This window comes from Lutra lutra, chromosome 16, assembly GCF_902655055.1.
Source record: "Lutra lutra chromosome 16, mLutLut1.2, whole genome shotgun sequence".
NCBI classification, from domain to species: Eukaryota; Metazoa; Chordata; class Mammalia; order Carnivora; family Mustelidae; genus Lutra; species Lutra lutra.
In genome coordinates, this window is record NC_062293.1 from 43858012 (window position 1) to 43884445 (window position 26434).

Sequence of the window (26434 nt, forward strand, 5' to 3'; positions counted from 1 at the left end):
ATTGTAAGGTGACAGATGATAGCTACACCTGTGGTGAGCACAGCATAGTGTATAGACTTGTCAAATCACTACATTGTACACCTAAAACTACTGTAACATTGTATATCAACTATACTTCAATAATAATAATAATAAATCATCTGTGTTCAGATTCACTGATTCTTCTGCTTTGTTTAGTCTGCTATTGAAGCTCTTCGTTGAATTCTTTATTTCAGTCCTTGTATTCTCCAGCTCTAAAATTTCTGGCATCCTTTTTGTGTTTTTCTCTTTGTGGGACTTATCATTTCATTCTTTTTTTATTTTCCTTATTTCATCAAACTGTTTATCTGTTTTCTCTTGCAGCATTCTGAGCATCTTTAAAATAATTATTTTGAATTCTTTGTTAGGTAATTTGTGAATCTCTACTTCTTTGGGGTCTATTACTGGAAGTTTACTATGTTCCTTTAGTGGTGTCATGTTTCCTTGATTCTTTGTGATCCCTGTCACTTTTGTAGATGTTTGTGCATTTGAAGAAGAGTCAGCTCTTCCAGACTTATGGAATGACTTTGGTAAGGAAAGACCTTCAACTGTAGTTGGAGGCATGCTGGAACATGCTGTGACCCTTGGTCTAGTGTTGCAGGATGCCAAGTGTGAGGACATGTAGGGCCTATAGATGGGGAAGGGTGGGGGTGACATGGTGTCTCATTGGCTCAGGAAGCTATGATCCATGAAATCAACAACTGCATGATACTTGGTGACAGCTACAGGCAGTGCACAATGGCTGCAAGGACTGTTGGATTATTTTTTTAAGATTTATTTTATTTTATTTTAGAGAGAGAGCGAGTGCACGTGAGCAGGGGGAGGGGCAGAGGGAAAGGGAAAGAATCCTAAAGCAGACTCCTTACTGAGCATGGAGCCAGATATGGGCTTGATCCCAGGGCACCAAGATCATGACCTGAGCCAAAATCAAGAGTCAGACCCTTAACCAACTGAACCACCATGGTACCCCAGGACTGTTGGATTCTTTAAGAGAACGTCTAGTCTACTGGCTAGGGACCATGCCAGACAGTGATAGTGGCCATAGCCAGACAGTGTGCACGCAGTTGGCTATGGGGCCAGTTGAGGAGGCTGGCTGCAGGGACCAATTGTTAACAGATGTGTGCTGGTGAAGTCTAGGGCCTTCAGCAGGGGCTGGGCAGGCAAATAGGCAGCTGCAGTGGCTCTGGCTGTCACTGTGTACATGTGTGACTATAGGGGCTAACTGTAGGCACATGTTTGGCAAGGGAGGCCAGTGATGAGAGTTGGGGCTGGTGTCTTGCAGGTGTACAACTGTAAGGTTAACTGCAAGTGAGTGGAGCTGTGCAGACCAATGACAGGGGTTAGGGTTCAATCCAGATCCACCAATAGCTTTATAGACCTTGGCTGTTGGCATATACCTGTGGGGCTGCAGGAGCTTGCTGTGGCATATGCATAGTGGTAGAGGCTGATAATGGGAGTAAAGCCAGCAGCATGCAGGTAAATAGCTGTAGGAATTTCCTGCCATTATCAGCAGCCATCTCTCTCTTACCCTGGCTTTTCTTTCCTAGCCTTACCTTTAAGTATTCATCAGCAAGGGTTTATCTTTATTTTTTTTTTCTTCTCCTAGAAGATATTCTTATTGGGTGAGCTCCACTAACATCCTCCTGCAAATGCATCTTTCTGTCAGTACCCAGGGGCTTAAGAATCATGAAACCTAGCTAAATGACATTTCTGATCTTCTATTAGTCTGACAAGTCAGAATCATGTATGATTTCTCTTTTACACTGGGAAACCCCTTCCTCAGGGTTAACTGGCTACCCTGTCATACATGACTGACAGTCTTGCCAATCAAGATGCCAAATGCTGCAATTCACCAATTTATAAATCTATTGGGAATCCATATAAAGGTCTCTTAACAGATTCACAAAAATTCTGTCTTATAGCTGATAATCTAAGTAGAATGACTCTAGAATCTCATGGGTGGGAGAGTGAGGTGTGCAGAATGCTATGCACTTTGAGTAATTAAAATGCAAGTTAGTACTGTTCAAACTGGACAGTGCTTCTGTCATTTTCCAAAGGACTTGATTCTGCACAACCTCCTACCAATGCACCATAATATATTTCAGTGTCATTAAGATTCTTACTGGAAATGTCTATCAGACTACTGAATAGGTATAGTAAACGTGTTAACACCTCCAAACGCAAACTCTTATCATTCCTCCAACCTGTTTGTTCTCTCTTTTCCTTATTTCATTAAATGGTATCATCATCCACTCAGCCTTATAAATATGAAAAAATCATATTATTCACTCCGTGAACCTCAATTATTTCTCTTTCACTCTTTAGATCCAATTTTGCCCCCAATCCTGATCATCATATCTGTTTTAATTTAGGTTCCCACAGAATAGACCCTGATCCAAGGAGTTGAGTACAAGCTCATCTGGGAGGCGGTTCCAGGAAACAATGGTAATGGAGTAGGGAAGTAATACAGAAAAATGAAGGATGCCTGTATTATTGGGCAGATTGCACTGTAGGCAATTGAGGCTCTATTCCATTGGGGAAGTCTGGGAGACAGAAATGTTCCACCTATGGGACTCTATGCAACTTCCTATCCATTACTGACTGAGGGCTTCTCCTGTAAGATACCAACTCCCAAGCCCTTCTTGCCTTTCCCCACATTTGGACTGGCAGGAAATGCTCAGAATTCCAGGCACTTGCGGTCAAAAACCATGCACATATACTGAAAAGTGAAGCTGAAGGGGTATGGTTAGGGTATTGGCAATGTCTGGCAGAACCTAGACTAGAGTGAGGGCCATTTACTGTAGATGCAACATTTCAGTACAAAATTTACCTTCATGTTCTCTTTCTCCAGTGTTCCATAGTTCTAGTCTTTGCTGTCAGAGGTAACTTTTTAAAGACATCAACTTGATCACATCTATACTGTGCTTAAAAAGCACAGAGTAAAGTCCAAACTCCTTGATTCAGCATGATTAAACTTTACAGATGGAAAAGTGACCTTTACAGCCGCATCTGCCATTTTCTTTTATATAAGTACGCTCTGCTCGATCAGTGTTTCACTTTTTGAACTTGAACGTGTGTATTGCTCCTTCTCCCTCAAATACTCTTCCCCCCTCCTTTACACAAAAATGTCTTATTAGCCTGTTAAGATCCAGTTTAGAAATATTTCTGTAGGGGCGCCTGGATGGCTCAGTGGGTTAAAGCCTCTGCCTTCGGTTCAGGTCATGATCCCAGGGTCCTGGGATCTAGCTCCGCATTGGGCTCTCTGCTCAGCGGGGAGCCTGTTTCCTCCTCTCTCTCTCTGCCTGCCTCTCTGCCAACCTGTGGTCTCTGTCTGTCAAGTAAATGGGTAAAATCTTTAGGAAAAAAAAAAAAAGAAATATTTCTGTGAACTTCCTTGACCTCCCTGAGAAAAGTAATTGCTTACCCCTCTGTGTTCCTTAGCATCTTACATGCACGTCTACGTTGGCACTTTGCAGATTAAATTGCCTCTGTTTATCCCTTTTTCCATCACTAAACTAGGAACTCTTCAAAGGAAGTTTTCTTGTCTCCCCAAGCACAGGTCTTACTCATCTTTTCAACCCTGATATCGGCCTGCATAGAGAAGGCCCCCAATAAAGGTTTATTGCATTGGATTTATCTGGGTGCATCCAAACAGAATGGATTTTAAGAGAAATGGAAGGGAGCTTCTTAGCAGTTTCAAGAGATGGACACCATAAGTAAAGAAAGCAGTCTGTGGGCATGTACAATTGGGACCTACCAAAGAAATCTATTTTATATTATTTATTATTCATGAATGCTTCAAAAAGGCTTCAAGGCAGCTATTCTAACGTGTTGGAATCTGTTGTCTCCAAAGGCAGTAATTTTGGTTTATTCAACTAGAACATGTGCTGTGTTGATAAAAAGATATGCAAATACTCTAGCACTGTATAAAGATACCATTTCAAATTAAATAATCCCTAGACTGTAACTGCCCTAGAAGTAGAGGCCACGGATATAAAATTTACTTTTTGCATAGCACTTAGCCTAAATATACACAAATTCTCAAATGATTTTTGGCACAGCAGTGATTTTGATAATTTGTGGCTGAATCTATAGTCATTTTCAGTGAAGTAAAGATCTGATAATTATCCACTTTAACTCCTTAATATGAATAAATAGGATAAAACCATATTCCTCTCAGAACTCCTCATTCAAAAAAGAAGTGCTCTGTAGTGAGAATTGGGTAGCCATCAAAGTTTCATTCCACCTCATCTGAATTGTTATTTCAAAAATTAATGAGGATGATAATGTTTTAAAAAATTCACTTGCATTACTGCTGCTGGTGTGTGTGTGTGTGTGTGTGTGTGTGTGTGTGTGTGTGTGTGTGTGTTTCTTTTTAAAATGATAATGGTTGTGATTATTAATGTTGAGTTTTCCTGTCTCCCTGGGCACTAGCCTAGCACTAATCTAGTTTTGGCCAGTAACAACAGCAGTAACAGTAGCAGAATTTGAAAAGTTTAGCAGTTGAGAACTTACCATTCAATAGAATGGTGGGATGCATTGGGGGTTGGGAGTGATTTCGGTCTTTTCTAGTGCTTTTTGTTGTTTATTACTATTTTCTTTCTTTCTTTTTTGTTATTAATATTGGTCTGGTAATACTTTTCCCTGCCTTTTGTGATAACTTTCAGTGGCCCAGATGAGTGAGTCAGCATCTCAAGAGGAACACAAACCTGCTCAGGTATGTGGCAAACGTAGGTTTCTAACCACTTAACTATGAGAGGATTTGAGAGTTAATGTTCTTGAGAAAATTGAGATGCAATATCATATTTTATCATTTAATTATTTCTCTTTTTAGTTGAAGTATTCTGTATCAGGTTGTGACAAAAGTGCTGGAAAAAAGGGGGTCAGGAGTGCCAGGGTGGCTCAGTTTATTAGGCATCTGAACTCTTGATCTCAGGTCAGACTAGATCTCAGGGTCATGAGTTCAAGCCCCTGGTTGGACTCCATGCTGGGCATGTAGTCTACTTAAGAAAAAGGGGTGTGGGGGGGTCAAATAATAGTTGGGTCACAGTAATCTGCTTCTAGTTTTGGCATTTATAACAAGTCTGTTTGAATTTGTTAATACAGCTACCAAATACTTATTTGTTATGATACTTGCCCATTACATAATTTTTTTTTACATAAAAATCTTGGTATATTAGAGTATAAGCTGTTAGTTTTATCTTTAGCTTCTTTTGGATACCACTTACTGGCACTGTTTCCATTTCAGAAAAATGGAAAAGAAGACAAAGAAGGGTTAGAGGAAGCAACCGAAGTAAAAGAGCCTACTGAGGTAGAGTTTTCATGAATAATCAGATGTTAATGTGGGAGAGTAAACTGGACAAATTAATTTTCTTATGAAGAAGGAAAAGAAAATGTGTGGGTATTCAAAAAGATAAAGTGGCAAATGGAAAAGAGCAAACTCATGTTAATCATTAAGATGATTCATTTGAGGGGCGCCTGGGTGGCTCAGTGGGTTAAGCTTCTGCCTTCGGCTCAGGTCATGATCTCAGGGTCCTGGTATCGAGTCCCACATTGGGCTCTCTGCTCAGCCGGGAGCCTGCTTCCCTCTCTCTCTCTCTGCCTGCCTCTCTGCCTGCTTGTGATCTCTCTCTGTGTCAAATAAATAAATAAAATCCTTAAAAAAAAAAAAAGATGACTCATTTGAGTCAGTTGCAGGAAGCTTCCATGGACAGGTAAATTATTTGTGAAAAGCTATTATAAATTATAGGTAAATAAAGAGTGCTTTCTAAAACAGAACTATTATCCTGAGTACAATAACCACCCGCTTTTAGGGTAACTTCACTATTTGTTCTGAAATTGTAATTTCCATGTTAATATTTTAAGTAACTTTGTGTTTATTTGAATACAAGACTTCAATGAGGAAGAACATTCTAGAGAAAAGGAGAGGCAATTAAAAATATGATTCACCATCACATTCACTAATATGAGTCTTAAGAATATTCTATTATCATTCTTTTAAAACTATGTCAGCATGAAAACAAAACAAACAAAACTACATCAGCATGAGCACAAAAAAGCTATTTTGCCACCATTTATCCATAAAACTAAGCTTTAATTTCTTCAGTTAAGATAAAATCTTTTTCTTTCCCCCACAAACATAGAAAGTGATTCTAATAGTAAAACAGTAGCATTTTCAAAAGTCTAATTTCACTGTATGGTGGTCTCAAATTAGTTTTTAGAAAGTATTGTGGAGCTTACACAATACTTTGAGGATTAATGTACATCTGGAATAATATTCTTAGCATATCACTTTGTTAGCCACAGGAAGTTGTGATGACATGTTGAACCAATGCATTTTATCTTGTTGATGCAGTAAGACTGTGATTACTCCTTTGCTTCTAACACAGCATTAAATTCTAGAAAAATGAACCAGGTATGTTTGGTAATTCCTACAAGGCACTTATCTGCATTCTTTAACTGGGAGAGTTGATCCAACTTTGAGGAAAAGTAACTCATTTTGAAATCGATGATTGTTTTCTCCTTTCAGAGTTCACAGAGTGAAGCAGGCAGCTCTGCTTTAGACACCAAGAGCAATGTGGCAGAAGCAGCAGCAGAAGAAAAATCCCAAGGTAGAGAACCAGCCTTTCCCCAACACAATGGAATTTAATACAATTATATTTTCATCAGGGATACATTTCTTATGATTTTGCCTTTAAAAAAATATAATCTCAGGGGTATTTTAAATACAATTTGGGAAATAGTTAAAAAATGTATTCCCCTCACCATCTATTAATACCTCTGAGGCCACTTTATTCATCTCATGCTTAAAGAGAAAATTTAGCTGAGAGCTGACTGACACATACTCATTAATGCAAATGTAAAATGAAGAACACAAGTGATTTGGTGGGTTTATTGTCTTTTTGGTTCTCCTTTTTACCTCTGTTCTTGGCCACACATTTATTCTGACTTCTAGACCCACCCTTAACCCAAATCCCACATGATTATGCACACTGGAAATTTATAGGATCAAAGACAAAAACCAAGTGAGAAAGACAGTCATCCCTTTCACTATAGTTCTTCTAACTTCAGATACTTAGTGAAATCCTGTGCAATAAAAATTCTTGACACTATATGACACTATTTTAATTAATTGAAATTTGCTTCTCTTTGGTTTAAAGCATTAAGTGTGTAGGATGTACTAGGCTGTGAAAGATTGAGTTACAATAATAAGTATTAAATAATAGTTATTAAAGCATTTTCTAAACTATAAATTGCTATATAGATACTACTTGAAACTTTTAGGTGCTTATTTTTCTCCAAAGGGTTTTCTGTCTCTTAAACCGATTAAAAGCAATTATTTACTATTTTTCTTATTAACATGTATTATACTATGTACACGTTAAGAATAAAACTTTCCAACATTTATTCTGTTTTTATTGTAAACTTGTAATATTTTTGTAGCTTGTATTATACTAAGTTGTAAACAGTTTCTCGGAAAGTCCCTCTCCACCTGCCTCTCCTCCCAGCCCCAGTTTCTTGATTTTATTTTTTCCTCCTCCCACCCTCCACCACCATTACCACTACATATACTTTACCTTAATCATTTCAGCCAGGTTTTTTTTTAAAAGCTTATTTATTTATTTATTTATTTATAATTTATTCATTTTTAATTTATTTATATTTCATTTATATATTTATTTTAATTTATTGATTATTAATTATTACATTAATTATATATTGATAATTATTTTAAAATTTATTTATTTATTTAATCTCTAACACACAAGGTGGGGCTTGAACTTATGACCCTGAGATCAAGAGTCGCATGGTCTTCTGACTGAGCCAGCCCAGTGCCCTTCAGCAAGGTTTCTCAACAAACTCTTTAATTTGAAACATGTCAAACAGAATTGTTATAAATTTAACTAGGTTTTCACTTTAATCAGGTTGTGACAAAATTTGCACATGCAAAACTTCACACATGTATTTCATCATGTAATTGATTGCCTCTCCAGAAAACTTATCAGTCAAGAGTTTGTGGTATTTCCTGTTCTTGAACTTCCAATTTCTGTTGTTGCTTTTCAATGTATGGTAAAGGGAAGTGTGTTTAAGTCTATTCATTCCAGTATATGATATCTACTGAAAACATTGCAGTTGCTTATTGCAATATCACTTGCAATGCAATGTACTTATTTTTTCAGTGACCAGTCACTATTAAGCCTAGTATTTTAAATCTCTCATTGTAAGTGTGTATGTGTGTGACTGTGTGTGTGTGTGTGTAAGAAGTGGGAGTAGGTGTCGCCTGAGTGTCTCAGTCAGTCGAGCATCTACCTTCCACTCAGGTCATGGTCCCAGGGCAGTGAGATCAAGCCCCACACTGGGCTCTTTGCTCAGCAGTGAGCCTGCTTCTCTCCCTCTGCCACTCTGCCTACTTGTGCTCTTTCTCTGTCAAATAAATAAATAAATCTTAAAAAAATAAAGAAGTGAGAATAGGAACTGTTAATGCAATTTCAAAATACCAGAGGAAGTGTCTTTATTCTTGTTATATACTTGTCAAAATTAAAATGATGTTGTCCTGTCTGGCAGCTCTCAGAATGCACTCAAATACATATCTTTGCTAAGAAAATATTGTGTTTAAGTGTACATGTGAATTCCTCATTTCTTTACCTAGTTATTATACTGTTCAGGGTATGAGCTTAACTTATATTTTGAGAAGTCGTTTTTTGAAAATATGTTTGCTCAAGATGCCTGGCTGGCTCAGTCAGTAGAACATGGGACTTTTGATCTTGGGGATTTCAGTTCAAGCCCCATGTTGGGTGTAGAGATTACTTAAAAATAAAATATTTAAAAAGGGGACGCCTGGGTGGCTCAGTTGGTTGGACGACTGCCTTCAGCTCAGGTCATGATCCTGGAGTCCCGGGATCGAGTTCCGCATCGGGCTCCCAGCTCCATGGGGAGTCTGCTTCTCCCTCTGACCTTCTCGCTCATGCTCTCTCTCACTGTCTCTCTCTCAAATAAATAAATAAAATCTTAAAAAAAATATTTAAAAAGAAAGAAAATATGTTTGCTAGACTCTATTCTTATTTCATGACCCTAAGATTAACAGTTTTGTAGGAATATGCATTTTCCTATAGCTATTGAATCTTAATTTTAATAGTATTTAAGAGTGCTTCTTTTCCTCCTTTATAGTCATTCTACCTTCTGTACAAATGTTAAGAATCAAGTCAGCTGAGTTTCAGACAGGGCTTGTATTTAAGGAGAACATCACACATTTAGTTGAATAGCCCTGCTGGGTCAGTTTGAACCAGTTTAATCAGCAGCCAGTCCCACTAATGTTATAAGCTCTTTTGTAGAGAAAGAATCTGCTAAAGCTTATTATAATGTGGATAATAATTCATTCCTATACATGTCCTTAAATAGGTTTGTATGGAGGCCATACCCAGCAGGGAGCCATGAACTAAGTGCAAGAAATGATAAAAGTCACTTTTAAGGCTGGACCTTTCAAAATATGAATATGGAATTCTTTTGTGCCCCTACTTATTTAGTTGAAAGCATTTATGCCCAAAGTACCCGAAGTAGTCTTTGTATTTTAGAAGGTGGATTAATATAGGAGTGAAAGTATACATGTTGGGGAAGAATTTGAAAGGCTTTTAATGCTATGAAGAGTTTAGGAAGGTAATCCTGAGAAAGAATTCCAGTGCTTAGCATAGTGCCTGCCACAAAAATGAGGCATTATTATTATTGAGTGAATATATAACAAATCAATCAATCTGTAAAAGGTTTAGGGATGTCCAAGCATAGACCTGCTAAGAAATCCAGTACCTGTCTGAAACTATATTCAACTGAACCCCAGAATTAATTTACCCTTGGGCAGTGCTATAATTTATGATCCTTGAACTCAGAGGTCACTCAATCAAAAGATAGCTATAGATAGGCTTGCTTAGAATCCTGATTTGTTAATCCTACTATTGCTGTGCCTCCTTTTCTTTTCTTGGTTTTTTGGCTCTAAGAGAGAAGTGTTTGGGGTCGTCTGGGCTGCTCAGTCATTAGGCATCTGCCTTCAGCTCAGGTCATGATCCTGGGGTTCTGGGATCAAGCCCCACATCGGTCTCCCTGCTCAGCAAGAAGCTGCTTCTCCCTCTCCTGTTCCCCCTGCTTGTGCGCGCTCTCTCTCTCCTTCTGACAAATAAATAAAATAATTTTAAAAAGATAGAAGTATTTGCCTAGAGTTGTAACCAAATACACATCTTCTTCCATTCTGCATATCAGTCCAAACACTAGGGTTATTGGTTATCAACCTATCATAGCCAAGCACACTAACGAAGCACTAGTAGTCTACAGCAAGATAGAGAATGTCCTAGTTCATGTGTGGGTGCACATATGAACCGTGGCAGAGGGGTAGATATTAAGTTACTCTATATCTGTAGCACTACCTTTAAAGCAAGAGAGGATTCTCTTTGGGTTATGCTGGAGAGGGTGAAAGCAAAGAGAGTAACTTAGAACCTGCAGAGTTTAAATAACTGCTCTCTTTCACACTTATGTTTTTTTTTTTACTTTTTCTTAAAGATTTTATTTATCCATTTGAGAGAGAGAGAGAGTGAGAGAAAGCATGAGAGGGAAGAAGGTCATTGGGGAAGCAGACTCCCCATGGAGCTGGAAACCTGATGCAGGACTCGATCTTGGGACTCTGGGATCACGACCTGAGCCAAAGGCAGTTGCTCTACCAACTGAGCCACCCAGGCGCCCCACACTTATTTAAAACAAGAACAAAATCATTGCATATTAATGAGCATTGTGATGAACCAGAGTGGAAACATCCCCTCCCATTAAAAATGTGGCTAATTTGTTGGCAAATCAAACTGAGTGGTAAGGGAAAGCATTATACTACCCTCCTTACTGCCCCCATATTGGAATAAGAGAACTAGCCAAAGAGGAAATAAAAACTTGGGAGGAGGTTCATAAATATTATTCACTATTGGACATAAGACATTCTTTAGATGAAATATTGGCTTTTCAAGAGTTTCCTTATACACTACTTAATTTTTTCCTGGGCAGAAAGATGGATACTATCTAGGTAGGATATAAAATTATTCTTAAGAGCATTCTCAATAAGCGTAGGGGAAATTTTAAATAAATAAATAAAACAAATTTTAAAATATTTGTGGGTAACTCCCCACCAAAAATGAGAATGAATAAATACATTGCAATGCAGTCATATGATGAAATACTATGAAGCAGTGAAAAATGAATGAACTTGTTATAACTGCATTAAAAATAATAAATTCGTAGGTAGGAATAAACCTAACCAAAGAGGTGCAAGACCTGTATTCTGAAACTATAAAACACTGATGAAAGAAATTGTAGATGACACAAAGAAACATAAAGACATTCCATGCTCATGGAGTAGAGGAACAAATATTCTTAAAATGTCTTTACTACCCAAAATAATCTATACATTCAATGCAATCCCTCTCATGATACCAACCGCACTTTTCGCAGACCTAGAACAAACAATCCTAAAATTATTATGGAACCATAGAGGAGCCCAGATAGCCAAAGCAATCTTGAAAAAAAAAAAGCAAAGCTGGAGGCATCACAATTCCACTTGGTTATATTACAAAGCTGTAGCAATCCTAAGAGTATGGTACTGACACAAAAATAGACACATAGATCAATGAAACAGAAAATCCAGAAATAAACCCACAATTACATGGTCAATTAATGTTTGACAAAGCAGGAAAGAATATCCAGTGGGAAGAAATATCTTCAGTGTTAGGAAAACTGGACAGCAAGATGCAAAAGAATGAAAATGAACTATGTTCTTATACCATGCACAAAAATAAACTCAAAATGGATGAAAGACCTAAATGTGAGATGTGAAACCATAAAAATCCTAGAAGAGAGCACAGGCAGTAACTTCTCTGACATTGGCTGTAGCAGCTTCTTTCTAGATAATGTCTCTTGAAGCAAGGAAAACAAAAGAAAAAAATAAACTCTTGAAACTGCATCAAAATAAAAACTTCAGCACAACGAAGGAAATAATCAATAACTAAAAGGCAACCTACAGAATGGAAGTAGATATTTGCAAATGAAATATCCAATAAAGGGTTAGTATCCAAAATATATAAAGAACTTATAAAACTCAATACCCAAATCCAAATATTCCAGTTAGAAAATGGGCAGAAGACATGAGCAGACATTTCTCCAAAAAAGACATCCAGATGGCCAAAGACCCACGAAAAGATGCTCAAACATCACTCATCATCAGGGAGATGCAAATCAAAACTACAATGAGATATCACCTCACACCTGTCAGAATGGCTAAAATCAACAACACAAGAAACAATGGGTGTTGGTGAGGATGCGAGAAAGGGGAACCCTTGTGCACTGTTGGTTGGAATGTAAACTGGGAGCAGCCATTGAGGAAAACAGTATGAAGGTTTCTCAAAATGTTAAAAATAGTACTACCCTATGATCCAGCAATCATGCTATTGGGTATTTACCCATAAAATACGAAAACATTAATTCAAAGGGATACATGCACACCAACATTTATTGCAACATTATTTACAATAGCCAAACTATGGAAGCAGCCCAAGTGTCCATGATAGATGAATGGATAAAGAAGTTGTGGCATTGATACACAACAGAATATTACTCAGCCATCAAAAAGAATGAAATCTTGCCATTAGCAATGACATGGATGGAGCTAGAGTATAATATTAAGCAAAATAAGTCAGTCAGAGAAAGACAAATACCATATGATTTCACTCATAAGTGGAATTTACAAAACAAAACAAATGAGGAAAGGATGGGGGATGGGTGAAATAGGTGATGGGGATTAAGGCATGTACTCGTCATGATGAGCACTGGATGATGTATGGAATTGTCAAATCACTATATTGTACACCTAAAATTAATATAACACTGTATGTTAAAGTGGAATCAAAATAAATTTTTTAAAAAATCAATTAACTAGATAGAGCAGCACTTATCGATAGAGATGAATTTCCAAAAATAATAACTAAGTATTAAAAAGGCCACAGAATACACATGGCATAAAACATTTTTATAATATTCAAAAGCAAGAAGAAGAATATTATTCTTCTTAGTTACAATATAAACAAATGCAGAGAAATGATAAACATTAAATTTAGAATAGAGTTTCTATCAAAGTAGGGGCATGTAGGAGGTTTTTATATCTCGGTAATTTTTTTCTTTTCTCTTTTTTCTTTCTTCTTCTTCTTTTTTTAATCAGAGAGAGATTAAGAGTGAGCACAAGCAGAGGGAATGGCAGGCAGAGGGAGAAGCAGGCTCCCCACTAAGCTAGGAGCCCAAGCAGGACTCAATCTCAGGACCTTAAGATCATCACCTGAGCTGAAGGCAGCCATTTAATCCTCTGAGCCACCCAGGTGTCCCTAGGTAATTTTTTTCTTAAACTAAGACTAGATACATGGCTACCTATTATGTCAACATTATACCCACAGGTCTGAAATATTTACTAATAAATAAAATTTTTTAAAAATACTACTCTATATTATGGAGGTTCTGGTCTCTTGCACTCTTATTGCACTATTACTGTTTAATGAGAGTTATTAATGATTGAGGCATGAATCAATAACTACTTTCTGCTTATCTTAAAAATAATGACTATAAAAATAGTTTCCATATGTATTTCTTCTTTTCTTCTGCATCCACAAAATAACAAAAGCAAAAGACTTTAATAATAAATGGCCCTTGGGACTCCTGGGTTGCTCAGTTGGTTGAGCAGCTGCCTTCAGCTCAGGTCATGATCCCAGCATCCTGGGATCAAGTCCCACATCGGGCTCCTTGCTTGGCAGGGAGCCTGCTTCTCCCTCTGCCTCTGTCTGCCTCTCTGTCTGCCTGTGCTCACTCTAGCTCCTCTCTCTCTGACAAATAAATAAATAAAATCTTTAAAAAGTAATAATAAATGGCCCTAATACTATTGTGGTTCAGCTGGACACTGATATCTTTTTCAGCACAGAAGTAAACTGACTAGTGGGTAATATTTGAAAAGGCCTGAAACTACTTCCATCTCCATGGCCATCTCAGAAAAAAACCTTAAGATTCCCATTAAGAGATGCTGAAAAAGCATTTGACAAAGTACAGCATCCTTTCCTGATCAAAACTCTTCAAAGTGTAGGGATAGAGGGTACATACCTCTATGGCCATCTATGGAAAACCCACAGTGAATATCATTCACAACAGAGAAAAACTGAGAGCTTTTCCGCTAAGGTCAGGAACACAGCAGGAATGTCCATTATCACCATTGCTATTTAACATAGTACTAGAAGTCCTAACCTCAGCAATCAGACAAGAAGAAGAAATTAAAGGCATCCAAATTGGCAAAGAAGAAGTCAAACTATCACTCTTTGCAAATGATGATACTATATGTGGAAAACCCAAAAGACTCCACTCCAAATCTGCTAGAACTTATACAGGAATCCAGTAAAGTGTCAGGATATAAAATCAATGCACATAAATCTGTTGCATGTCTTTAGACCAACAACAAGACAGAAGAAAAGAGAAATTAAGGAGTCAATCCCATTTACAATTGCACCCAAAACCATAAGATACCTAGGAATAAACCTAACCAAAGAGGCAAAGAATCTATACTCAGAAAACTATAAAGTACTCATGAAAGAAATTGAGAAGGACACAAAGAAATGGAAAAATGTTTCATGCTCATGGACTGGAAGAATAAATATTGTGAAAATGTCTATGCTACCGAAAGCAATCTACACATTTAATGCAATCCCTATCAAAATACCATCCAGTTTTTTCAAAGAAATGGAACAAATAATCCTAAAATTTATATGGAACCAGAAAAGACCTCAAATAGCCAGAGAAATATTGAAAAAGAAAGCCAAAGCTGGTGGTATCACAATTCCAGACTTCAAGCTCTATTACAAAGCTGTCATCATCAAGACAGTATGGTACTGGCACAAAAACAGGCACATAAATCAATGGAACAGAATAGAGAGCCCAGAAATAGACCCTCAACTCTATGGTCAACTTATCTTCGACAAAGCAGGAAAGAATGTCCAATGGAAAAAAGACAGTCTCTTCAATAAATGGTGTTGGGAAAATTGGAAAGCCACATGCAGAAAAATGAAACTGGACCATTTCCTTACACCACACATGAAAATAGACTCAAAATGGATGAAGGACCTCAATGTGAGAAAGGAACCCATCAAAATCCTTGAGGAGAACATAGGCAGCAACCTCTTCGGCCTCAGCTGCAGTAACTTCTTTCTAGGAACATTGCCAAAGGCAAGGGAAGCAAGGGCAAAAATGAACTATTGGGACTTTATCAAGATCAAAAGCTTTTGCACAGCAAAGGAAACAGTGAACAAAACCAAAAGACGACTGACAGATTGGGAGAAGATATTTGCAAACGACATATCAGATAAAGGGCTAGTATCCAAAATCTATAAAGAACTTATCAAACTCAATACCCAAAGAACAAATAATCCAATCAAGAAATGGGCAGAGGACATGAACAGACATTTCTGCAAAGAAGACATCCAGATGGCCAACAGACACATGAAAAAATGCTCCACATCACTCGGCATCAGGGAAATACAAATCAAAACCACAATGAGATACCACCTCACACCAGTCAGAATGGCTAAAATGAACAAGTCAGGAAATGACAGATGCTGGCAAGGATGCAGAGGAAGGGGAACCCTCCTACACTGTTGGTGGGAATGCAAGCTGGTGCAACCACTTTGGAAAACAGCGTGGAGGTTCCTCAAAAAGTTGAAAATAGAGCTATCTTATGACCCAGCAATTGCACTACTGGGTATTTATCCTAAAGATACAAATGTAGTGATCCGAAGGGGCACGTACACCTGAATGTTTATAGCAGCAATGTCCACAATAGCCAAACTATGGAAAGAATCTAGATGTCCATCAACAGATGAATGGATAAAGAAGATGTGGTATATATATACAATGGAATACTATGCAACCATCCAAAGAAATGAAATCTTGCCATTTGCAATGATGTGGGTGGAACTAGAGGGTATGATGCTTAGCGAAATAAGTCAATCAGAGAAAGACAATTATCATATGATCTCCCTGATATGAGGAAGGTGAGAGGCAACATGGGGGATTTGAGGGGTAGGAAAAGAATAAATGATACAAGATGGGATCGGGAGGGAGACAAACCATAAGAGACTCTTAATCTCATGAAACAAACTGAGGGTTGCCGGGGGGAGGGGGTTAGGGAGAGGGGGGTGAGGTTATGGACATTGGGGAAGGTATGTGCTATGAAGTGTGTAAACCTGGTGATTCACAGACCTGTACCCCTGGGGCTAGTAATACACTGTATATTAATTTAAAAAAATAAAAAATTTTTAAAAAAGATTCCCATTAAGTTTTTCATTCCAATCACCTCAGCATGGATACAAAAAAGAAAAAAGAAAATAAAATCTGGTATCTTATTGTTCAGAGCCTGAGTTAGCTAGGTCCTGGGAACCTAGAGTTATGCTAGGAAAAAGTCATATAATTCCATGTGCTAACACCAATAAAAATATATGATCTTCCATCTCAGATGGACTTCTGTATTACTTGGAAACCTATCTATGTGTTTGTTGTCTGCTCCTTTCCACCCCCATAACAATTTTTTCAAACTTTCATTATGCACAGTCAAGTCTATGATCCCACCATTAGTTGGTTTTAGCAATATTTATTTTATTCCATGAAAAATAGAGGCTAGAGGAAATGCCCTCAGTAAAGTGTAGGAAACACCTCATCCAAGTTTTTTATATATTCTTTTTTTAAAGATTTTATTTATTTATTTGACAGACAGAGATCACAAGTAGGCAGAGAGGCAGGCAGAGAGAGAGGAGGAAGCATTTCCCCACAGAGCAGAGAGCCTGATGTGGGGCTTGATCCCAGGACCCTGGGATCATGACCTGAGCTGAAGGCACAGGCTTTAACCCACTGAGCCACTCAGGCGCCCCTGAGTTGATTACATATTCTTAATCTCAATCTCTCTTATCTCCTCAGACCCTGAGGACTATAATCTAATCTCTCCCCTGTAGCTTCTGTTTTCCTCTATATATTGGCTCCTTCCTTTCACTCTCTAAATACAGTCAAGACTTTGAAGAGAAATCCTTCCCTTCACAATCACATTCCTTGAAATAATTGTCCATTTGTCCAGTCTAACCTTCAAGCCCTGCACTTAACCTTCAAGCCCTTCCTCAACCCACTGAAGTCTTGGTTCCTTCCATTCTTATCGAAGAAATTGCCCTAAGGTCAGTAAAGAATAATTGGAAGCCAAATCCAATATATACTTTCTACTTCTTACGTCATTTGATTTCTCTGCAACATTTGACACTGTTGACCACTTTCTCTGTAGTGATCATATTTTGTCCATCCAACTTGGGAAACCACCCTTCTGTACTTAATCCATTTGGTTTACATGTGGCTGACTCCACCTCTTTATTTCCAGGGACAGGTGGTGATCCAAACCTGATCAATCAGAATATTCACCACCCCTTCAATGCTGTGGATGGTTCAGAAATAGGCATATAATTTATACCAAGTCAACTAAAACCTTTCTCAGATTTTCCCCCAGATTTTTTAAACTGAAATTTTAATGGCAGATTTCTAAAAAATCAATGATTATAAAGATTATGCAAATCTAATGCTGCTGGTGACCATTTTTATCAACATGTGAGGACAACCAGTTTAAAAATTAATTCAACAGAGGAAGTTAGAAACTGGATTTCAGTGATGCCTGAAAACAGTTATGGATTTTCCCACCATATGAACTAATAGTTTCCATTTTTAATTTAAGATATATGAGATGGATTTCTATTGCTTGAAATTGAAAGGGTCTTTACCAATACATCCTTCTTGAAACTCTTCTTGTGCTTTCTGTGATTCTAACCCATCCTATTTTCCTCCCAACTCTTTAGTCACTCTCAGACTCCTGTGTTGTTGGGTTTTTTTTTTTTGCCTGTTCTTTAAAAATGTTCCATAAAACTTTTAAGTCCTACCATGACCTTTGAGTACCAGCAATAACATCCTGCACTTGATCTTAGCCAAAAGGCCGAGAAGCGATCCCAGCAATAACATCCTGACCTAAACAACAAAAACTTATTTTTTTTTAATTTTTTTTTATTTTTTTTCAGCATAACAGTATTCATTATTTTTGCACCACACCCAGTGCTCCATGCAATCCGTGCCCTCTACAATACCCACCACCTGGTGCCCCCAACCTCCCACCCCCCACCCCTTCAAAATTCTCAGATCGTTTTTCAGAGTCCATAGTTTTTTGTTTTTTTTTGTTTTTTTACAGCTTTATAAACATATATTTTTATCCCCAGGGGTACAGGTCTGCGAATCGCCAGGTTTACACACTTCACAACACTCACCATAGCACATACCCTCCCCGATATCCATAACCCCACCCCCTCTCCCAACCCCCTCCCCTCATCAACCCTCAGTTTGTTTTGTGAGATTAAGAGTCACTTATGGTTTGTCTCCCTCCCAATCCCATCTTGTTTCATTTACTCTTCTCCTACCCCCTCGACCCCCCATGTTGCATCTCCTCTCCCTCATATCAGGGAGATCATATGATAGTTGTCTTTCTCCGATTGACTTATTTTGCTAAGCATGATACCCTCTAGTTCCATCCATGTCGTCGCAAATGGCAAGATTTCATTTCTTTTGATGGCTGCATAGTATTCCATGGTGTATATATACCACATCTTCTTTATCCATTCGTCTGTTGATGGACATCTAGGTTCTTTCCATAGTTTGGCTATTGTAGACATTGCTGCTATAAACATTCGGGTGCATGTGCCCCTTCGGATCACTATGTTTGTATCTTTAGGGTAAATACCCAGCAGTGCAATTGCAGGGTCATAGGGTAGTTCTATTTTCAACATTTTGAGGAACCTCCATGCTGTTTTCCAGAGTGGTTGCACCAGCTTGCATTCCCACCAACAGTGTAGGAGGGTTCCCCTTTCTCCGCATCCTCGCCAGCATCTGTCATTTCCTGACTTGTTCATTTTAGCCATTCTGACTGGTGTGAGGTGGTATCTCATTGTGGTTTTGATTTGTATTTCCCTGATGCCGAGTGATATGGAGCACTTTTTCATGTGTCTGTTGGCCATCTGGATGTCTTCTTTGCAGAAATGTCTGTTCATGTCCTCTGCCCATTTCTTGATTGGATTCTTTGTTCTTTGGGTGTTGAGTTTGCTAAGTTCTTTATAGATTTTGGACACTAGCCCTTTATCTGATATGTCATTTGCAAATATCTTCTCCCATTCTGTCAGTTGTCTTTTGGTTTTGTTCACTATTTCCTTTGCTGTGCAAAAGCTTTTGATCTTGATAAAATCCCAAAAGTTCATTTTTGCCCTTGCTTCCCTTGCCTTTGGTGATGTTCCTAGGAAGATGTTGCTGCGGCTGACGTCGAAGAGGTTGCTGCCTGTGTTCTCCTCGAGGATTTTGATGGATTCCTTTCTCACATTGAGATCCTTCATCCATTTTGAGTCTATTTTCGTGTGTGGTGTAAGGAAATGATCCAATTTCATTTTTCTGCATGTGGCTGTCCAATTTTCCCAACACCATTTATTGAAGAGGCTGTCTTTGTTCCATTGGACATTCTTTCCTGCTTTGTCGAAGATGAGTTGACCATAGAGTTGAGGGTCCATTTCTGGGCTCTCTATTCTGTTCCATTGATCTATGTGTCTGTTACAAAAACTTATTTTAATAAACATGTCTGTTATTTAAAAAATGTTGCAGAAGATTCCTTTCATGGTCCTCTTCTCACTCTATAGACATTCTCTCTGTGTGAGCTCATCCAATAATAATAATAACTATAGATGTTTTAGGATATATAATTTCATATATATGCATAATTTTCTCATGACTAACCTGCAAAGTATAATTATTGTTTCCATATTACAGAAATAGAAACTGAGTCTAAACTGAGTAATTTGTTCTAAAGCATGGGGCTAGGAAAGGTGAGAGCTGGAATTTGACCCCTGGTATCTATGATTCCAATGTCCGTAATATTTTTAACACAATATTTATTCATTTGTCAAGTAAGAGTTCTTACTATATTTCCAACACTGTTCTAACCACTGAGAGAGTCCCTGTATTAATGTGTCTTAATTTCTGAAGGTGTGTCAGAAATAGATTGTTCCTCCCCCCAAAATACATGGTTTTAGCCAGTGCAATAAAGCAAAGGAAATAAAAGTTATAAAAATTATAAAGAATAAAGTAGAAATGTTTCTTTTTTGCAGATAACATAATTGAATAAAGCAACAAATATAAATTTAATAAGGTTTCTGCATACAAAGTCAATTTATAAGAAACACTTATAAGTGCATTACTTACTTTAATTGAGGGATGGTAACAGGGACCCTGTTTCTGCTCCTATTACCTGTGCCTGCTAACCTGTAGCTACCATGCATGAGTGCATCCATCTACGCTGGCAGGCTAGTGTCCAGTTGGCAATGCATGCTGGGGGCTCGGTTGCCTGGAACATGGCATCCAGCCTAATGGCCAGATGCCAAGTGACAAGACCATTGGGCAAGGAGATGATTCCTTCAACACCTTTTTCAGTGAGATGGATGCTGGCAAGTATGTGCCCAGGACAGTGTTTGTAGACCTGGAACCTACAGTCATTGATGAAGTTCAGACTGGCACCTACCACCAGCACTTTAACCCTGAGAACTTCATCCCAGGCACGAAGTTGCTGCCTGAGAGCACTACATCATTGGCAAGGAGATCATTGGCCTTGTCTTGGACCAATTCAGAAACTGGGTGACCAGAGCACATGTCTTTAAGACTTCTTGGTTTTCCACAGCTTTTGAGGCAGAACTGGCTCTGGGTTCACCTCCATACTGATGGAACATCTCTCTTTCAATTATGGCAAGAATTCCAAGCTGGAATTCTCCATTTACTCAGCCCCTCAGGTTTACATAGCTGTAGCTGAGCCCTCACTCCCAACTCCACTCTAGAGCACTCTGACTGTGCCTTCATGGTAGACAACAAGGTTGTCGATGACAGCTACCGCAGAAACCTCGATATTGGGGTACCTGGGTGGCTCAGTCGGCTAAGCATCCAGCTCTGATTTTGGCTCAGGTCATGATCTCATGGTTGTGAGATTGAGCCCCACACTCACCGGGGAGTCTGCTTGAAAGATTCTCTCCCTCTGCCCCCCACCACTTACAAGGCACATGTGCACTTCCCTCTCTCCTTTTCTCTCTCTCTTAAAAAAAAAAAAAAGCCTTGATATTAAATGTCCAAACTACACTAACCTCAACTACATTATTAGCCAGATTGTTCTTCCTTCACTGCTTCTCTCAGATTTGATGGAACCCTGAATGTTGATCTGACAGAATTCTAGACCAACCTGGTGTCCTATCCCTGTATCCACTTTCCTCTGGCCACATATGCCCTTGTCATCTCTGCTGAGAAAGCCTACCATGGCCAGCATTCTGTATCAGAAATCACCACTGCGTGCTTTGGTTCAGCCAGCCAGATAGTAAAATATGATCCTTGGCATGGTAACTACATGGCTTGCTGCCTATGATTCCTCAAGATGTCAATGCCATTGCCACCATCAAGACCAAGTGCAGCAACCAGTTTGTGGACCAGTGCCTCAATGACTGCAAAGTTGGCCTAATTACCAGCCTCCTACTGTGGTACCTGGTAGAAATCTGGCCAAAGTATATAGTGAGCTGTGTGTATGCTGAGCAACACCATAGCCATTGCTGAGGCCTGGGCTCACCTGGCCCATAAGTTTGACCTAATGTATGCCAAGTAGTATGCGGGTGAAGGCATAAAGGGAGGAGTGCTTTCTGAGCCCCATTAGGACATGGCTGCACTTGAGAAAGAGTATAAGGAGGTTGGTGTGGATTTTGTTGACGGAGAGGGTGAAGAAGGAGGAATACTAATTACCATTCCTTTCAGCCCTGTAGTTTGTCACACTCAGAACTTTAGCTTAAACATTTGCTGGCAAGCATTAAAGCTTTCTGGATATATGGTCTTCACTTTTTAACTGTGATCATGTCTTACTTTTCTACGTGTACCTGTAAGATTTTTCCATGTCTCAAAGTAAAGGTTTTAAGAAAGAAAGAAAAAAAAAACAATTATATGTATGTATATTAGCAATAAATAATTAGAAAATAAAATATTTTAAATACCATTTTAATAGTATCAAAACCCCTTAACATCTAGAAACAAATCTAACCAAAAATGAGCAAAGCCTCAATACTGAAATTGTAAAGCTTTGCCAAAAGACATTAAAGATGTCCTAAACAAATGAAAAGATTTACCTGAGGACCAACGAAGATGGTGGAGGAGTAGGAGATCTTAGTTTCCTCTGGTCCCAGGAATTCATCTGGATAGCTATCAAATCATTCTGAACACCTGCAAACACAACTGGAGATCTGAGAAAAGAGGAAGTGCAACTCTACAAATAGAAAAGTGATTACTGTCTGCAAGGTAGGAGATGTGGAGATGTGAATTCAAGGTGATATTTGGAGAGATAAGCTGTGGGGGGTACAGAACCTCCATAAGCCAGCAGGGAGTGATTTCGCAGCAGAGCGCAAAATTGGAACTTTTAGAAGTCTGCTCCTGTGAGGGACATCCCTACCTGAAAGGCACTCAGGTGGTGAAGTGGGACAGAATCCTGGGTGGGACAGTATGGTCTTGGGGGTCACAGGGCGAGTGGGGGGTGCCTGAGCGGGACAGAGTTCTCAGGCATTGGAAAGGGGAAGCTGCCTGAAATCAGTGAGCCCAGGAGTGAGCTTTCAGTTTGGTGTTGGCATATACCATGAACCCCAGCATGATTGGGTGACTGCTCTGCCAGTAGGGGTCCAGCAAGCAACAGAACTGCAGGGAGACACCCCCTTCCTCCCCTGGGAGGAGTGGCGTGGGTGCACACCATAGGAATTTGCAGGGTTTGGAAACTCGAAATGGGGTCATGTGCGTGAGATAGAAATGCTCAGTCACAGGCTGGGTGAACATAGAGTGTGGACAGAGACCAGGGAGACAGGAGTGATTGACTGCTTTTTCTGAAGGCGCACTGAGGAGCGAGTCCCTGAGCTTTCTGCTCTAGAGCTGGAGATTGGGAGGCCGCTGTTTTCATTCTCATCTTCTAAAGGGTGCAGAAAATCTTCAATGAACAAAAGCCACACAGAGAAACCAGAGAAGAGGACTTAGCCTGGCCCCTGGCAAGAGGGGTGCAATTCTACCCAGGCAAAGACACCTGGGAATCAATGCAAGATGCCCCACCTCACATTGCCAAAAACATCCAGAAAAGACCAAGTTTACCAATCATAGAGAACTATAAAACTCCAGTGCTAAGGCAAAATAGTATATAAAATTCATGTTTTTCCCCCCACAATTCTTTAGTCTTTCAATTTTAACTTTTTTCTCCCCCTTTTTAAGAAATTTTTTCTCCCCTTTTTCAACCAATTTCTTATTTTACCAACTCATTTTTTTAAAAAATCTCTTTAAATTTTCATTTTTACAGTTACATTCTATCCTTTCATGGTGTTTAATTTAATTTTTGTACCTATATATTTTTCTTTCTTTACAATTTGGGATGCAGTTTTTTCTAACAAACAGACCAAAATATGCCCAGAATCTAGTGCATGACCGTTCTCTTCACTTGCCTGATCATATTCTCATTTTCTTCTCCTTCACCACCTCCTCCTCCTTCTTTTTCCTTTGTTAAGTCTTTTTAAAATTTTCATCTTTACAGTTACATTCTACCCTTTCATTGTATTTAATTTTATTTTGTATATGTATGTTTTTCTTTCTTTACAATTTTGGAGTTTAATTTTTTCTAACAAACAGACCAAAATACACTCAGGATATAGTATATTGTTCTGTTCTGTTCACATCTCTGTTTATATTCCTTGTTTTTTCCTTTTTTTTTTTTTTTTGGTCTCAACTTTAATTTTTAGTTACATTCTATCCTTTCATTGTATTTGATTTTATTTTTGTACATGTGTAAGTTTTTCTTTCTTGACAATCTTGGAATCTGGTTTCTAAGGGGAAAAAAAAGACCAAAATACACGCAGAATCCAGTGTATTGCTCTATTCTGCTCACGCGACTCATTATATTCTCTTTTTTTCTTTTAAATTTTTTTTCAGTTTCAAATCTCTTCTGATTTGTTTAATGTATATTTCTCTGGGGTCATTGTTGCCATTTTAGTATTTTGTTCTCTTGCTCATCTATTCTTCTCTGGACAGAATGACAAGATGGGAAAACTCACCTAAAAAAAAAAAAAAAAGAACAAGAGGCAGTATAACTGCCAGGGACCTAATCAGTATGGACATAAGTAAAATGTCAGAACTAAGGTTCAGAATAACAATTATTAAGATACTAGCGGGGCTTGAAAAAAGCATAGAAGACACTAGAGAATCCCTTTCTGGAGAAATAAAAGAACTAAAATATAACCAAGTTGAAATTAAAAAGGCTATTAATGAGATGCAATAAAAATTGGAGGCTCTGACTGTGAGGATAAATGAGGCAGAAGAGATAATTAGTGATATAAAAGACCAAATGATGGAGAATAAAGAAACTGGGGAAAAACGAGAAAAACAACTATTGGATCACAAGGGGAGAACTCAAGAGATAAGTGATACCATAAGACAAAACAATATTAGAATAATTGGAATCCCAGAAGAAGATGAAAGAGAAGGGGGGGAAGTATATTGGAGCAAATTATAGTGGAGAATTTCTCCAATTTGGGGAAGGAAACAGGCATCAAAATCCAGGAGGCACAGAGACCCCCACTCAAAATCAATAAAAATATATAATAGTGAAACTTATAAATCTCAGTGACAAAGAGAAAATCCTGAAAGCAGCTCAGGACGAGAGGTCTGTAACATACAATGGTAGAAATAAATTGGCAGCAAACCTATCCACAGAGACCTGGCAGACCAGAAAGGACTGGCATGATATATTCAGGGCACTAAATGAGAAAAATATGCATCCAAGAATACTATATCCAGCTAGGCTATCATTGAAAATAGAAGAAGAGATAAAAAGCTTCCAGGACAAACAAAAACTAAAAGAATTTTACAAACACCAAACCAGCCCTACAGGAAATATTGAAAGGGATCCTCTAAGCAAAGAGAGAGCCTAAAAGTAACATAGACCAGAAAGGTCACCTTACAGGTAACAGTAACAGTAACAGTCACCTTACAGGCAATATAATGGCACTAAATTCATATCTTTCAATAGTTACCCTGAATGTAAATGGGCTAAATGCCCCAATCAAAAGACACAAGTATCAGAATGGATAAAAAAAACAAAAAACAAAAAATACCAAGATCCATTGATACACTGTCTGCAGGAGACTAATTTTAGACCCAAAGACACCTCCAGATTCAAAGTGAGGGGGTGGAAAACAATTTACCATGCTAATGGACATCAAAAGAAAGCTGGGGTGGGAATCCTTATATCAGATAAATTAGATGTTAAGCAAAGACTATAATAAGAGATGAGGAAGGACACTATGTCATACCAAAAGGGTCTGTCCAACAAGAAGATCTAACAATTTTAAATATCTATATGCCCAACATGGTAGCAGCCAATTATATAACCCAATTAATAACAAAATCAAAGAAACACATTGACAATAATACAATAATAGTAGGGTAAATATGAAGGGATGGAATAGGATTGTAAAGATGAAATTTTAAAAAGATTTTTAAAAAGGAACTGATAAGAAGTTGGTTGAAAAAAAGAAAGAAAAAATTAAAAAAAAAAGAGGGAGAGAGAGAATATGTGATCAGGGGGACTAGAACAAAGCCATATACTAGATTTAGGGTATATTTTGGTCTGTTAGAAGAAGCTGTATCCTCAAATTTTAAAGAAAGAAAAACTTATATATATACAAAAAATAAGGTTAAGTACAATGAAGGGATAGAATATGACTATAAAAATGAAAATTAAAAAAGATTTTTTAAAAGGTGTTGATAAGATAAGATGTTGGTTAAAACAGGAAAGAGGAAAAATTCAAATAAAGTAGAAAAAGAAAAAAATAAAGAAAATTTTAAAAATTTAACTTTGAGGGACTCAAGAATCATGGGGAAAAAAACCCATGAATTCTATGTGCTGTATTCCCCTAGCTCAGCAGTTCCACAGTTCTCATTGATCAAAATTGGTCTTGGCTGGATGTTCTTGCTGATCTCCTGGGAGAGGGGTCTGTTGCAGGGATTCTTAAGTGTCTTTGCCTGAGGTGGAATTGCGCCACCCTTGCCAGGAGCCAAGCTAAGTAACCTGCTTGGGTTCGTGCTCAGGAGCTTTTGTTCCCTGAACACTTTCTGTACTGCTTTGGAGGACAGGAATGAAGATGGCAGCCTCCCAATCTCCTGCCCAGAGGAGCCGAGAGCTTGGGGCCCCACTCCTCAGTGCGCCCTCAGA

General features: G+C 38.3%; 1 protein-coding gene across 2 annotated transcripts in view; it reads left to right on the top strand.

Annotated features, from left to right (window-relative positions):
- Window positions 1-524: 524 nt before the first annotated feature.
- The window catches only part of EFCAB5 (EF-hand calcium binding domain 5), a 135957-nt gene continuing 110047 nt past the window's right edge, over window positions 525-26434 (top strand). Inside the window, exons 1-4 of one of the 2 annotated variants that reach the window (XM_047709027.1) lie at window positions 525-548; window positions 4686-4735; window positions 5267-5329; window positions 6548-6629. In XM_047709027.1, the coding sequence (XP_047564983.1) occupies window positions 4694-4735; window positions 5267-5329; window positions 6548-6629 (187 nt within the window). In that variant the 5' untranslated portion in view covers window positions 525-548; window positions 4686-4693. Of the gene's footprint in view, window positions 549-4522; window positions 4736-5266; window positions 5330-6547; window positions 6630-26434 lie in introns of those variants that run through there. The other variant, XM_047709028.1, reaches the window with a different exon arrangement.